Below are 15,059 nucleotides of genomic sequence, written 5' to 3' on the forward strand. Positions count from 1 at the left end.
CTTTCCACAAGTTCTCAAATCCTTTGCTGAATTCTGCCGTGTTTTATGCGAAGGTAACACTCTCCATGTGGCAGAAAAGCACTGCCAAGGAAGTGAGTCTGAGCCATTGCTGGTCTGGGATAAGATCTGAAATGTCTCTAACATGGCAGGTACCTGAAATCTGTGCTCACTGATACAAACCCCCTGGGTGCTCTGAACAAAACTGGCTGCAAGTCTGAGCTGCAGGATGAAGTCATAGGCCACAAACAATTGCCACTTTCCAGGCTCTTTGGTACCAGCAAGGGCTTCATGGGCACAGTGCCCAGCCACGTGTTCTGCTGTAGGCATCAATGGTAAGGATACTCCCGTGGTGAAGGACAGGTAGCTCCAATGCACTGGGGAGAGAGGAGGCGTTTTAATTCCTGTAGCCAAATGGAAAAGTTTTCTCAGGTTACTGCCTGCTCAGTGTGCTGGATTCAGGTGTCGTGGCCTAGATACTGATGCAGGTCATACAGTGCCAACTACAGTAACTTGCTGAAGTGCAGACCTTTTTCTCTGATAAGCTGCTTTGGAGATGGCTGCCTAAGCTGCCAGGATGCTTCTCTAAGAAAGCATTACTAAGGTGCAGCTCCCTGTCATTTGTAACATTGGAACAGATTTATCCCATGTAGTGGTGATTGAAACTGCAGCAGTGAGGGAGCATTGGAATGTTTTCTGCCAGAGGTTAGGGGTGATGGACATGAAGAACTGGCTTCTCAGAGTCTGGGGTAGGTAGAATAGGGGAGATGAATACAAACCCTGAATAAAGTATTGGACATGGAAAGGACCTTCATGCTGACAACAGTCTGTTTCAGCAGTTGCTTTAATTCTCTGTGATTGCCTTCTCAAATGCTCATATATGAACATCTGAATCAGTGAATCAGGGTTTTAAAGTTTTATTGTCTTTTTGAGCCATATCTGGACTTATTTATTTCTCTGCTCACCATAAACCTTTTGACTTTTTGACAAGCATTTCCCTTTTTTGTTTGTGTCAAATATATCACGGACAGATTCAGCCTAATATGAAAGAAGAGTAATTCACTTCGTCCTTTGAACAAGCACTGTTCATGGCTTTGAAAGCACTGCCATTTGTCTGTGGCTTCATGGACCACACTGGAACTTGCTGTTTCCAAGCTTTTAGTCTGGAAACTGATTGTGCCTTGGGCAAAAGAATGGAGCCTGCCCACAGTTATTGCTTCTGGAGTTTACAGCCCTGTGCCCACCTTTGGGATCCAACCCTACACTGTCTTCATAGCCTAGACAAGCACTAGTATCAGCACCTGGTAATAAGGGAAGAAGTTTCTTAAGTGAGACTTTTGGGAAAGGATTGTTTAGGTGATGCATGGGAAGGTTTGGGTTTGTCTTCTTGCTCTGCCACAAGATTTCCTGGACAATGCTTCAGTTGTCAGTGTCTGTCATTTCCAGGTGCATGGAATAGGGATTGAATATCCTCCTGTTGTCTTGCACCTATGACTGCAGCTCCCAAGGTGTGGGCTGTTGAGTGGATGCATCCAGTGAACGGTGTTTTGTAGTGATTTGCTAAAACCCATTGAGCACTGCTGGGATTCAGATCAAAGCCCAGTGCCCTCAGTGCGGAGCACAGGCTTTCTGGTGTGGTGTGCTGATGGTGGCTGAAACATGCTCCATGCATGGCAGAGCCATCTGGCCAGGATGTGCAGTGCTGTCGGCCAGAGCTGGGTTTGAAGACAAACAGCTGGCTGGTTGGATGCCATGACAAAGAGTTAGGCCAGTTACATATCATGCAATGTATGGAAAGATTTTAACTCCTACCTGAGTTAACTGTGGTTCTTATACCAGCTCTGCCTTCTACCCAGCTTCATAGTTCATGAATCAGACTGGCAAGATGCTACACTTTGTGAAGGAATCCTGGTGACAAGAACCCAACAGCATCACATCCTCAGTTGAGTTACTCTAGGCAGCACTGATGGGTTGTTCATGCACCAAGGGCAGCTGTGCTCCTGGAGGCAGTTTGCCAGGCTGATGGCTGGAAGAGCAGCAGGGCAGGTGAAATTATTTTGGGGAAAACATCCACAATTTAATGTGTTTGCAGAAGTGGGGTTTGTTTTCTAAAGGAGTCAGGTGACCCATCCCCACACCTGCCTCCACTGTGAGCATCCCTGTGCTCTGCACTCATGTTCTTTGTGTCTGGAATTTCACGAGGATAAGTCATTGTTTGCATAGCGAGTCCAGTATTTCCAGGAAGCACGAGAACTGCTTGTGCACGGACAATCCAGTGCTGTCTGGACACATCAGACACACTACAAAGTCACCTGCCAGATATGCAGAACATGGGCTGTAGGTGTGACCAGCTCCTTGCAGCAGGCTGTCTCCTGCATGGGTGCCAGCGATTCACAGTATATGTGATGCTTCTTGGAAGCCCTGAACTCAACATGTAGAGCTGTACAGCACTGAGCTTACAGAGACAAGCTTTGGCCTGGCTGCTGTGAGCCTAGAAAGATGCCAAGACAGGTACATGAACTCTCCGGTGTCTCTTAGACATTTCTAAGTGGACAAAAGGAATGAGTCCAGGGAAGTCTGCCTGGACAATAACCCTCCCTTGGTCAGCCAGAGGTGTCCCTGTGCATCCTAGAAATTAAGCTTTCCCAAACACATTAGCATTTCTCAGTGGGTTCCTGTCCAATATAGTGCTACATCATGAGATGCTGTGAGCTTTCTCTCTTTACCCTTGGAGATACTGAGCAGGGCATTGTGGAAATGCACTCTCTGGTAGGCTGGCAATTGCCACTGCCAGCACAATATTCTGCAGCTGGAAAGCAGGCGGCTGCTTGGGTTAAGTGCTGTTCCTAAGCCTTGTAAAGTTTGTTGCATGGGATTCCCCTGAGGGGAAGAGGGAGGGTGAAGTGGGGGGGTGGGGGGGGGGAGTGCTTGCCTGGAGCAGTAATGAATGTATTTTTAGTGGAAGGGAAGGGACATCTCTAGTCGTGGGATAACAGCTGCACAATTTCAAAATTCCTCTGACAAGATGCAGCCAATTCCAGGGCTTAGGGGTTTTGAGGTTTTTTGGTTTGTTTTTTTCCAAGTTTCAAGTGTCTTCAGCCAAGCTCTTGCTCCCTGAGTGTACTTTTCAAAGCACAGATGCTGTTCTGCTGCGTTGCTGAGGTCTGAATGTGATCAGTCCCCTGCCACCGTCCATGCTGTGCCCTTAGCATCCCCTAGACATTGAGCAGAATCCACTGCTTGCTGGTGAAAGCTTTTTATCTCTCAGAATCAGCTGAAATTCCTCCCTCATTTATGGAAGAGGGATTTCAGTATTTTTGGATACTGGGAGTTGTGTGGTTGGCTCCATCACCCACTCCTTTTTCTGATTTTGAAATGCAACCGAGGAAAGGAGACTCAAGCCTGCCAGGCTTTGTGTGGAGCCTGGTTCTCCCCCAAGGCCCATCAGCAGGGTTTTAAAGCACATGCAGGATCTCCATTCTGTACTGTGACCAGCAAAAGCAGCCTCTCTCCTCCCCTGTCTTGAACTTGCATTGGGGTAGGAGCATGAACCTGTGGGAGTGACTGTTTCATTGGGAGATGGAAAGTTTTCTGTGGCTTGTTGGATTATTTTATTTTTAATGTTTGTTTGCTGAGAGAATTCTGGGGACAGAGGGAGAAGGAGCATCGGGTAACACTGGGAGCCCTGCGCTACTGTTGTCCGATCGCAAACACATGGGGTCAAGTACAGTGTGGGACCCACACTGGACAATGTGGGAATCCAGCCATCTACTTTCCATGTTAAGCATTACCAAGGGAAGGAAAGTGCATTGAAATAAACTGTTGCCCTGATTTACATTTTCAGAGAGAAGAACTGGTAGAGTCAGCTCAGGACTCGCAGTAACCTGTGAGGCCTTGGGAACTGGCTGATATAACAAACAAACCAAAGTCCCTGCCTGTACTGTCAGATTCTTGCCATGTTGCCTATTGCCTCTTTCAATAGATCAATACCTCCACCCCTGAAGTCTCCTGTGGTGTGTGCAGTGCAGCCCACAGAACACCTGTAGTCAGAGCACTCAGCTCAAGTCCTTTTTGAGAAATGCCTGGGGTCCTCTTAGCTGGGCAGATAAGGAAACTGCTGACTTGTCTCAGTTGTGTCAGGAAGGTTGGTGGTCCTGGCTTTCCTGAAAGTGCCGTTGTGGAGCAGAGTGAGGTGCTGTGAGAAGCAATGCCAGCCTGGCTTCTGCTGCTGAGTCAGCAGAATCTCCCTGGAGCACACCTGACCATGGACATGGGGCCTGTGGCACTGTGCCTCCAGGTTCTCTTGTGCTGTTTGGCTTGTAGTTCTACTGCAAGACAGGCATAGCAGTTCTATACTAAAAGGCTGCTCCTTTGTCAGAAAGGAGGAGCTATCTCAGATTTTGGCAAGAGGGCCATGGTGGCCTTCATCACTAAGGGTCAGAACAGTCCTGTTGATTATCCAGGCTGCAAGATGTATGTGCATGACCAAGTGTGCTGGTGAAGGAGCACAGATGAAAACTGGATTAATTTCCCTGTTTTTCTGTCACATATTCACTGCCTAAAGGAAAGGGGAGGGAAGTAGGTGGCATACAACATCACCATGGAGTCTTTGCTGTGCTCTGCTGCGTGGGTTCTGCACGGCAGTTCAAGGGCCCATCTGAAGAAGCAGGTGCCTTTCTTGCTGTCTTGTGCCTTCTGGGCCATTGGGAAATTGTATGAGTGTCAGAGGCTTGTTGAATTATACTGATGTAATTCCCATTTCCTCTGCTTTATAGGTACAATGGCTTGGTGACTGGCTCTCGAGCTAAAGGTATCATTGCCATCTGCTGGGTATTATCTTTCATCATCGGCTTGACACCAATGCTAGGGTGGCACAATCGCGCCCAGATTGAAGAGCTGGGTTCCAACAGGTCCTCTCCCATCAACTGCAGCAACAGTATGGTGGCATGTCTCTTTGAGGCTGTGGTCACCATGGAGTACATGGTCTACTACAACTTCTTTGCCTGTGTGCTCTTGCCCCTACTCATCATGTTTGGTATCTACTTGAAAATCTTCATGGCAGCCCGGCGACAGCTCAAGCAGATGGAGAACAAGATGGTACATGGAGAGCGTTCTCGCTCTACTTTGCAGAAGGAAGTCCATGCAGCCAAGTCTTTAGCCATCATTGTTGGGTTGTTTGCAGTCTGCTGGCTTCCACTGCATATTATTAACTGCTTTACCCTATTTTGCCCAAATTGTGCCCATGCTCCCCTCTGGCTGATGTATCTGGCTATTATCCTGTCTCATGCCAACTCGGTTGTAAATCCTCTAATTTATGCCTACCGAATCAGGGAGTTCCGATACACCTTCCGTAAAATCATCAGCCAGCACATCCTGGGCAGGAAGGAGCCATTCAAGGCAGGAACAGCCAGCTCCAGGACTTCCACTCATGGTGGGGACGCAGAGAACGCCAGCATACGAATCAGTGAGTATGCATTAGAGGTATACACCAATGGAGAGATCCACAGGGATCCTGAAAAGCAGGACCTAAACAAATGCAAAGCTGGCTTGGATTGGCACCAGAATGGAAATGCTCTGGACATGGAAACAAATGGTCACCTGCTACATTCCTGCAAAAATGGGATTCTTTCAGATGTGTGCATGAGCAGGGAGCTGCACAGCGAAGAGCTACTTGATGCCCAGGTGTCTTACTCAGATCTGGAAAAAGCAGCCTTGGCAGCAGCTGATGTTTCCTGATGAGACTTGCAAAGTCTTCCTGGTAGAATGATTTTTTTTTCCCATTGGTGACCTCTGCCATGGCAGAAAGGGAGGTTGGGGGGCGGGGGGAGAGGTGCACATCTCTATTGCTGTGGAGAAAGGGGTCCCTCCCCAGGACTGTTGGGATGATCCTAAATACTAGACTGGAGAAAAGCCAAGATACCACTGAAATGGACTAAGGAAGGAGGAACACGTTACCCATCAATGACCTGTCACCAAGAGCAGTGCCGAGGTCAAAGATGACATTCCAAGTTCAGCACTGGGAGACCCTGCTGATGCAGGGCATATCATGACATTATGCTGTACTGTGTACCTGTGGTTGTATGTTGGGTTTGCTGGCTTTACCAGCAGGAATAAAGTGTGCCTGGAAGTATTCACTGAACTGTGAGGAGCAGCAGGGAAGGGGCCATTCAGTACTTTGGCCCTGCAACAAACACAAGGGGGATAGCAACATCTGTCGGTCAGGAAGGATGCCAGCAGCTGCTTGGAGAGGGAAGGAATTTACCTGATGGGAACTTTGGATACCTTGGATACTTTCAACCATGGCATTTTGTCCTTCAGTTCATGTTTTTAAAGCTTATACTGCAACAGGTTGCTTGAATATTTTTTCTTGTCTTGATAAGATTACTTCTATGTTAAGTTATAAAAGATGGGCCAGAACTCATATCCGTTCCCTGAGCACTCAACGTTCCAGATGCACAAGGCAAATAAACTCACAGCTCTCTACTTTGTTTAACAAATAATGAAAACGGAGTCTGTAATATGGATTTCCCTTAGCAAAAGGGCTGTTAGCAGGACTTGATGCTGCAGACAGCAGGCAAACAGGCCAGGTTGTGGTCTATGTCACCAGGGTGGTCATGCCTCGAGGTCTGTGAGCGGTCTGTAGGCTGGTGGGCGCTGTCTGCTTCTTCCCACCCTGTCTCTGTGTTTGACCTCCTGAGCTTCTAGAATGCACATTCTTTCCATGGCTCCAGATGTGTGTGAAGGGAGCTGATTTTCTGTATTTTGTTAATTTTCATCCTCACTCAAAAGGCTGTGTGATCTTCTTTATTGGGGTTGGGAAGGAACACGCACACATACCTAATGCTTACTTTTTGAATTCCAATGAGCTCTACTTAAACACCTTTTCTCCTGTGACTTCAGTTTTTTCAAGTGCTTTACTGTGAAGCCTGATGTGTCCCTGTGGTGCAGAGGCCAACAGAAGTGGGTCTGTTTGGTTAGAAGGTGCTTCTCCTCTGAGACGCTGAAAGGCATCGGTAGTAGAGGAAACCAGCTTAGGAACTGCAGTCTTGTGTAAGAGAACAGGCAAATTCATGGTGCAGCAAATGTATGCACTGGTGTGGTTTGGAGTAGAAGTATTTCACAGCAGGTGGATAATTTTCTGGATCATTCATGAAGCTTTGTAGCTCAAGGACAGCAGAATGCTACGTTCAACTTGAATTCTACCTAATGATTGCGTCAGTTTTGTTCTCCAGACAAATAATTCACATCTAATACCACCAGCCTTCTGGAGAGACAGGCGGTAATGGTCCTACTGGAAAACTAAAAGTCTGCTAATTCCAGGGATCTGAAGCTTATTCCCTGGCTGAAAACATCAGAAATATCATCCCCCCCAAACCTGGCTCCTCCTCACGTGTGTCAACTAACATTTCAGAAGCCAAATAATCTCTTTTGCAGAAAGGGTAGGGGAACTGGATTTTGATATTTGAGGAAGAGCAGGTTAGGTTTGTATGTTCTTATTCTATGTTTATTTTATATATTGTGAACTATTAAAATGAAAAGTCAGTTTTATTTGAGGATAATTTTCTTTTTTGCCAGTGTCCCTACATGAAGGTGGAGAATAGTTTATAGTGCTAAATGTGCTCAAGTACGTCACTGCTCCAGGCTAGCACAAGAGATGGACAAAAAGATGTGGTTGCCACCACAACCCTTAGCAGAAAGACAGGTAAATTTGTAGAACGATTGACTTTACAGTTTAATTGAATTGCTGCTTTCTTGGCACGGCTCTTCTATGTAGTCTGACGTCAGAGGAGTGGATTATCACTCCAGCACCATTAACACACACGAAGCTGTTTCCCAAGGACTGACATTGTAGGTAATTCCTCTGTAGGGTGACCTGGGATCTTGTTACTCTTGGTGTTTCTGCATTGGGTATTTCTATAGGTTATTTGTGGGATGGCTCCTCTGACCTCCTGTGTAACAGTGGCAGGGGAACTCAGTCAGGAACATGGGGATCTGATCTCTTCAGGCCTCAACTGGGAGATGAAATGTTTCTAAGAATAACACAAGATTACATCCGGTATTCATGTCAGTAACAATTAGGTCCACAAAGAAGCAGAGCAGGAAAGGAAGTGTGGGAAAATACCAGCATCACTTATGTGCTGGAACACACACGAGTGCAGAAGTGTCTCCTATTGAACTTTAGTTGCCATTGTAATGAGAAGTTTCATGCCACATTGCATCAGCCTTTCAACAGCTGATGTGGGTTGCTAGCTTTCTATTGTTTCCTGAGCTTCTTCACACTCAATTATGGCAGCTTCTTGCTTTGTTGCCACGAGAATCAAGTTGATCTATGTTGATGTGACAGGTTTAGGATTGTCACTCTGGAAAACTTGCCTGCCCAACCAGATTGCCATGTAAGCTTACTGAATTTCCAGATGTCTTGAAATTAGCTTTTCTGTTGTTGTATGAGATGCCCCCGAGTGTGTCCAATCCCTTTCAATATTAGTGATCCAGATTTGACAGGAATACAGTGAGTGAAGGGGCCAGGGGATGTGTGCAGGAGGAAGTGCAGTGGGGAAAGGAGGCAGCATGTTATATATAGCATTGGGAGTCTGCAGTCACAGGAAGGAAGGGATGGCAATTGCACCACAGGCTGTGTGGGCCTTCTGGCAAATGTATGTCTGAGATGGACCTTCAGAAGCTGTTTCAGTCATTGTGGGGAGCTCAACAGGCTCATGCCTTTTGAACAGAATTTTGGACTTCTTATTTCTCATTTCCCAGGGATCACCATTGCAAGGCTTGCTTTTGGGGGTTTTGTTGTTTAGTTGGGGTTTTTTTAAGGGAAAAAAGGAAAAAGAGCTGTACAGTCCCATCTATGAGATGTGCTCTTCTGGCAGCGTTCTCCACTCTCAGAAAGTACCTGTCTTCCAAACTGCATAGGGATCATTAGAAAAATGAAATTATTTTTTCCCACTCATCCCCATTCTCCTTCCAGCTGCAGAATGTTTAGCTGATGAACTACAGCTCTTCTGGATAAACAAAGATAGTACCAAGACAAAGGGAAGAGTGAGGTGATTTATCAGGAAAGGCTAGAGAAGGCCTCCTCAGGAATCCAAGGTTCAGTGGGTCCAGAGAGTAAGAGCTGGGGTAAGAAGAAACTGATTTCATTCAACTGGAGCTTCTTACTAAAAGTAGCTGAAGATCCACAGAGAGATGTGATGCCTCATTTGATGTGAGGGAATCCATGATTTGCACCATTCCCTGAAGACTTTTTGGCTCCAGGGTCTATTTGTTTTACAGGGTTTCAGAGAAAGTAAAGTTTGATCAATTGCCAGGAGTAATTTTATGGAGAGTTCTTCCTGGGGCCCCCTCCTCAGTAAGACACTGGGTTTTGTGTGCAAATAAGTGCACTTATAGCTTTGTCCTGCAGGGTTTCATTTGGATCAGTGATATTTCAGAGTTCTGTGTAAGCTTGAACTGCAGCTCTTGAACAGAGAAACAATTCGGCATGGTGAGACAGCTGGGGTTAGTGTAGATAGACAAGGTTTGCCACTGGTCCCAGTTGGTGCTAAGAAGCTTATTGTGCAGATGGGCTTGGGAGTTACGTGGCACAGAGCCTGAATCTTTGGTTGTTCTTTGAGAAGAGGCTCCAGGAGATGCTGGTGGATATAGAAAAGTCTCTAATGTGTGGGAGCAGAATGGAAGGTTAGAGTGGGTGGGAAATCTTGGTGGTGAAGGAAGATTTGTAGGGGGGATGTTTGGGAGGATTTCAGGGGAGCAGGAATGTGCTGGGAGGTGCTGTGGACGGCCCAGATGGCACTGGCATGAGACCAAGGTGGGACTTGCTGAGGAAGGACTCTGGAAAGGGTGTACAGTCTTAGAGCTCACCAGGGGTCACTACAGAGGATCAGCCTTACCTGGTGCATGCGAAGGGTTCAGTTCATAAGGTCTATTAGTGATCAAGGTAGAGGCAGTTCTCGTGGATTATCTCCCTTTCAGATACACTGTCACATTTCATGACTGTGTCTGGGTGCAACAAAACTCCTTCTGCTTCATGAACATGAGCCTTACCTAAAACTAAATCAATCCAGCTGTGTTCTGTGCAGAGGAAAAGCCTGCTATAACAGTGCTGTGATGCATTAGAACTGTAGAATACTCTTTAGTGGTCTTTGCTATGTTTAGCTGCCTCATAGTCAGTTCTCTCCCAGTTTGTTTTGGGACTCACACTGCACTGAGTCATCCCAGAGTTTTGTCTTTCTAGCCCTGAGCTTTCAGCCTTCTTTACAGTAAAACACATCAGAAAAAGTAAAATCACACCGGTTCCTTATCTGCATGAGAGGTGCCTAACCCTGACAGACTGAGAATCCCCAAACTGGAGCAGTGTTGTGTGTTACTCCCTGTCTTATTTGTCTGCTGGGACTGTTCACACAAGGATGTGTTAAAATCAAGACTGGAACCTGTTGATCTGAGTCCATCCTTTGCTTCTCCCACTCTGTCTCAGGAGCTGGTGTTCCTGCCCTCATCCTGTGGAGCGGTTGTCTCTGTGGTCTGCAAACCAAGACACTACGAACACCCTGCTGCACACGCTGTCACTATAAAACAATTACTCTTTTAATTTAAATGGTTTATGAATATAGTTGTTGTTTTCCCTCTGTCAGTTACCAGTGGGAGGGGAGGGAAGGGGGTGGGAAAATCTGTGCATGCAAATGTATTTAAAATGCATTGACCAAAAGGGTTTTTTTTTGTCAATCTGTGAAGTTTTCATATCTGTGAAGTCGTCAGACTGCTGGGCAGTGAGGAGCCGCCGGTGCTGCTGAGTCTGTCTTGGTTACATTTCTTAATAAGCATTCAAATAATAAAATATATTTGTAAAAGAGAGTGTGAGTGTCTTTGTCTCAGGAAGACCCGGCTGGGCCGCCCTGTTTTGTACAAGTGTTTTCTTATCGTTTTATTAGCTTTTTCCATAGATTGACCTTTCTGGAGAGCTCCCTTCTTGCTGCTGCCTACTCTGTTGCAGAATGTACTAGCATGGACTGAGGTGACAGACCCAGATGGATTAGAAGACCCCTCACATCTCTGACATCATGGGATCTGTCATCTCGGCAGTAAGAGCAATGTTTACAGCTGCATACTGAACACAAGGTAGAGCACTGCATTTGCCCAAACCCCCACAGTATCATGAACAATCTGTTGCATAGCAGGACCTGAAAGGTACGTAATTGGGCCCTGAAACAGCTTTGCAGCTGTGAGAGGGGCATCCCAGCCTGCTGGCTCTCCTTCCACATGGCCCTGCCAGTGCACTTCAGACATCCTTGTAAGACCCTCACAGTTTCAGACCTCCCTCCAGTTGTGCTGTGCCACTCAGGCTGAGATAGCCCCATCAGCTGCATTAGTGTGGAAATGGAGGCAGTGAATCTAAGGGCCATTTCTGAGCAATGCCGAAGGAGGAAGCAGGAATAATTTCCAGCTTTTTCCAGCTGGCAGCTACTAAATATGTGTGTGAGGAGGTTCGTGAAAGTCTACAGTCCAGGAGCATTTGGAATTGGAAGTAGTGAAATGAAAGTTCATCGAATAACCATCAATGACTGGTCATTCGCTCTTCTGGTTCACTTTGCAGCTGGGTTAGAGGCCTTGCTGGAGGCCCTGGTTTGTGGAGCAGTGCTGGCTCCCTGGTGCTCTGTGGCCAGCTGTGCCCAAGTTGTTCAATCAACTGTGTAATTGAAAAGGGTTTTGTTTTTTCCCTCCTTTCACAAACACTGTGCGTTTTGTTCTGCAGCATCAAAGGCTGGGAGCTTGGAGGAACAATGGGCGTCTGCAGGAGCCCAGGGGAACAATGTCCCTACCTGGACCCAGGAAGAAAGCAAGTACTTGAAAGAACAGAGAGAGCTCCCAGTTTAGCAGCACAATTGGTCTGATCTGGAAACCTCTGCTCAACAGTTTTCGGCTTAGTCAGCCGGATAAACTGGGCTTTGCAGAGCATTTGCTGTAGGCTAAGGCTGTTTGAGGATGATACAGCTCAACAAGTGTAATATTTACTGCAGCACTGGGGAACCAATGACATTTCTGAGTGGTGAACTAGGACAGGGCTGTGGAGGATGGCGTTCTCCCTACTGATGGGTGGATAATGGTTTTGGCTCAAAAACTTTCACAGTATTTAAAGCAGCAGGATCTTCCTTGTCACTTCTGCCCCTAAACAGGAAGCCTTTGCTGCTAAGAATAGTACATAGGTTCCTACTGTGCTCTTGGCCATCAAGGAGAAGTTTTGGGGAATAAGAAGCTCTGAGCACCTTCTTTGAAGCCCTGTGCACCTCACAATTTACTTTCACAGAAAGGATGCGCTTGCATTTGACTGAAGTGACCAAGTGAGGAGTGAGAGTCACTGTGTATTAATTCAGGGGAGGGAGACAGATTTCTGCCAGCTTGGAGCGATCCTGTGAGGAGTCCACCTCTCTGATCCCACAAATAATAAGCACCTCAGGTTAGATTATGTGACTCACTGCAGGTTGGGGTCTCACTCAATGGTAAGTGGCGCTGTATTCCTCCCTGACTTCCCAATCTCCTCTTCAGTGCTGTTCTGAGAACAAAGGGGGCACTTTTGAGTATTGGTGTTGTTTCCTCAGAACTGACCAAGTGGATGGGACTGTTGGAGGGGTTTTGGCTGTAAGATGTGCCACTCTTAGAAGCACAATCATTTCTCTGCTGTGTGACTGCAGTAGTCGCTGCTGAGATCCTGCAGAGTGTCAGGAAAGCACTACCCATATCTCAGAAAATCAGAAAGTCATTTCAGGGATTGGAGTCCTTGCAGCACATCAGAGAAAAAGATCTAAGCCAAGTTTAGAGCTCAGAGTAGAATGGTGACTTTTCAGCAAGTGAAAGGCAAGGACTGGGTAAAGAGCTTCCAGTCTGATGGTTCAGAATGAACTGTGTACAAATGAGGTTATTTGGAGTGCAGAGCCATATTGTGTGGTCTGAGCCTGTTGCACTGAACTCCAGAGCTGGGACTATGGGTTTTGGGAGTGTCCAGCTGCAATCCAGAGACTGCAGCTTCTACAGAGCCCAGTGCAGTCCTTAAACCTGCAAGCTTGGACACTGACAGCACTGGAGCTGCAAACACTCAGGCTTTGTTTGCCAAGGATTTACCCAAAGCCCTGGGCAGCTCTCAGTTTTTCCCTTACCTAAGGCAAAGAGATTAGATAACAGCTCATAATGACAGTGAAGAAAATCCATGTGAGGGGGTATCTTGCTGCCTCAGCTGTTGATGAGGTCATGGGGATGTCTTTTTGGGCTCGTATAGGTCTAGGATGTTACTTGTAAATGGGAGTTACGCACATCTCGGTTGGATACCTCGTGTTGCTGGAGAACTTACAGCTGCATCATTTTGGCACTGGGCATCATCTGCAACTTGAAAGCTTGTGCCTGTGCTTTGGAGTTCCAGGGATGCAAGGAGGCTGTTCTTCATTGTGGTGATTGCATGCAGGGAAAAAAAAACAAACCAAAACAACAAAAACCACCAACAAAGTCCTAATAAAGAGACTTGAGCAGCCTGGATCAGATCTACAAAGAATGCAAAACAAGCCTGGGCCATCTCAGGGTAAGCTGCAGTCATGGTACCTCTTGAACCCATGTCCTGTTATTGTTGGTGTGGAACATGAGGGTCCAGGCCAATGAAAATAAGGAAGGTGGCTTGACAGACACAGATTTTATCTTCTGAGATTCGTCATGACCTTTCTAGTGTATAATAAATAAAGTTGACTCAGGAACTGGCAAGTGCCCTATAACATGCAGTCCTGGTGCCGGGACTCGGCAGAATGTTCTGCTTAGTAATGCACTCTGTTAGCTTTGTTTGCCAAGCTCCTATTTTGGAGGTGTGCTGAAGGGCTGAATAGTGGCAGATGCTGAAGCCTTCTGCAGGGCAGGTGCACTGGACCCAGCATCTCTGACCATGCTGATCCAGGCTGGATGAAGGTCATTTTGAATCCACACTTTTATCACTGGGCCGTAGAAAGGAAAGTAGTGTCTTACAAAAGAAGAATGCTGTTTGTAGTGGTAAGAATTTTGGGGCAGAGGACTCTCATCCTTTCATTTACTATGAACTGTCAAGCATTTAAGTCTGTATTGAGCAGTACTGCTTCCAGTATTAATGTCTTCGGAGCAGCTTTGCTATGCACGTTGGATCTTGTGATATTAAACAATTCCATCATCCAGAGGATGTGGCCGGTTTTGCGTGTGATAGGAATGGCAGCTCTGAGACTTGCTCACTGCCGAGCAAATTCCTGCTGTCATCTCCTCTGTTAACCATGATTGTGAGCAATCACAGGTTTTCTGAGCTAGCCCTGGTGGCAGGGGCTGTGATATACAGGGCTAGTGTGCTGCTAAATTGAAGCTGTTCAGTGATGGTAACACATCAGATTGCGAAGTCATTCTGCAGAGCCAAAAGATGCTGGGGAGAAGAGGGCTAATGTTTGCATTCCCAGTCCCAGTGAGCCTACAGGGGGAGAGCTGCAGTTCATTCACAAAGATTCTGGCTGATTCAAAGGCAGAGTCTCAGAAGGAGAGCACCAGGGTGCTGGGCTACAAGAACACTCAGCACCTTAAAGCAAAGGGCCTAATTTCTGAGGTGCCTGCCATTTGGGAGCAGTCCGGTATTCCAAGTGCTTCCTGCCTTTCTTTATATTCATGCCAAAAGCACTAAAAGAATAGGGTGGAGACAAAAAATCAGAGACCCTCCTCAAGATCCTCCTCTAATTCCAGAAGGATCAAAATGCTAAAGGTTGCATTGGGAAAACAGAAATAGTCTTTTCTCCCACCATTGGTAACTCAATGCCACAGCTAAAGCTGAGAGTCAGCTGCTTGTCCTACAGCTGCGTTCTTTCTGAATTCATGAGAAATAGCATTTTGATTTCCTTCCAGAAGAAATATACAGTAACGTCCCTCACTTGCACCAAGGCCTTCCAGTCTGCAGAACTAAGCCATGTAATGTTCATCTGCAACTAAATTAAACCAAATTCCTTGTGGATTGAGCCAGTGCTTGGGAATCAAGGTTTTAATCAGAAACCTTTATAGCTTGCTTTCTCTGAGCGCTT

General features: G+C 46.5%; 1 protein-coding gene across 1 annotated transcript in view; it reads left to right on the plus strand.

Moving 5' to 3' along the window:
• Nucleotides 1–10,625, plus strand: part of ADORA2A (adenosine A2a receptor) — a 29,838-nt gene extending 19,213 nt beyond the window's left edge. The window contains exon 3 of the mRNA XM_034068477.1: nt 4,773–10,625. Within this exon, the coding sequence (XP_033924368.1) occupies nt 4,773–5,733 (961 nt within the window). The 3' untranslated portion in view covers nt 5,734–10,625. The remainder of the gene's footprint in view (nt 1–4,772) is intronic.
• Nucleotides 10,626–15,059: the final 4,434 nt, after the last annotated feature.

This window comes from Melopsittacus undulatus, chromosome 12 (genome assembly GCF_012275295.1).
Source record: "Melopsittacus undulatus isolate bMelUnd1 chromosome 12, bMelUnd1.mat.Z, whole genome shotgun sequence".
In the NCBI taxonomy this organism is placed as follows: Eukaryota; Metazoa; Chordata; class Aves; order Psittaciformes; family Psittaculidae; genus Melopsittacus; species Melopsittacus undulatus.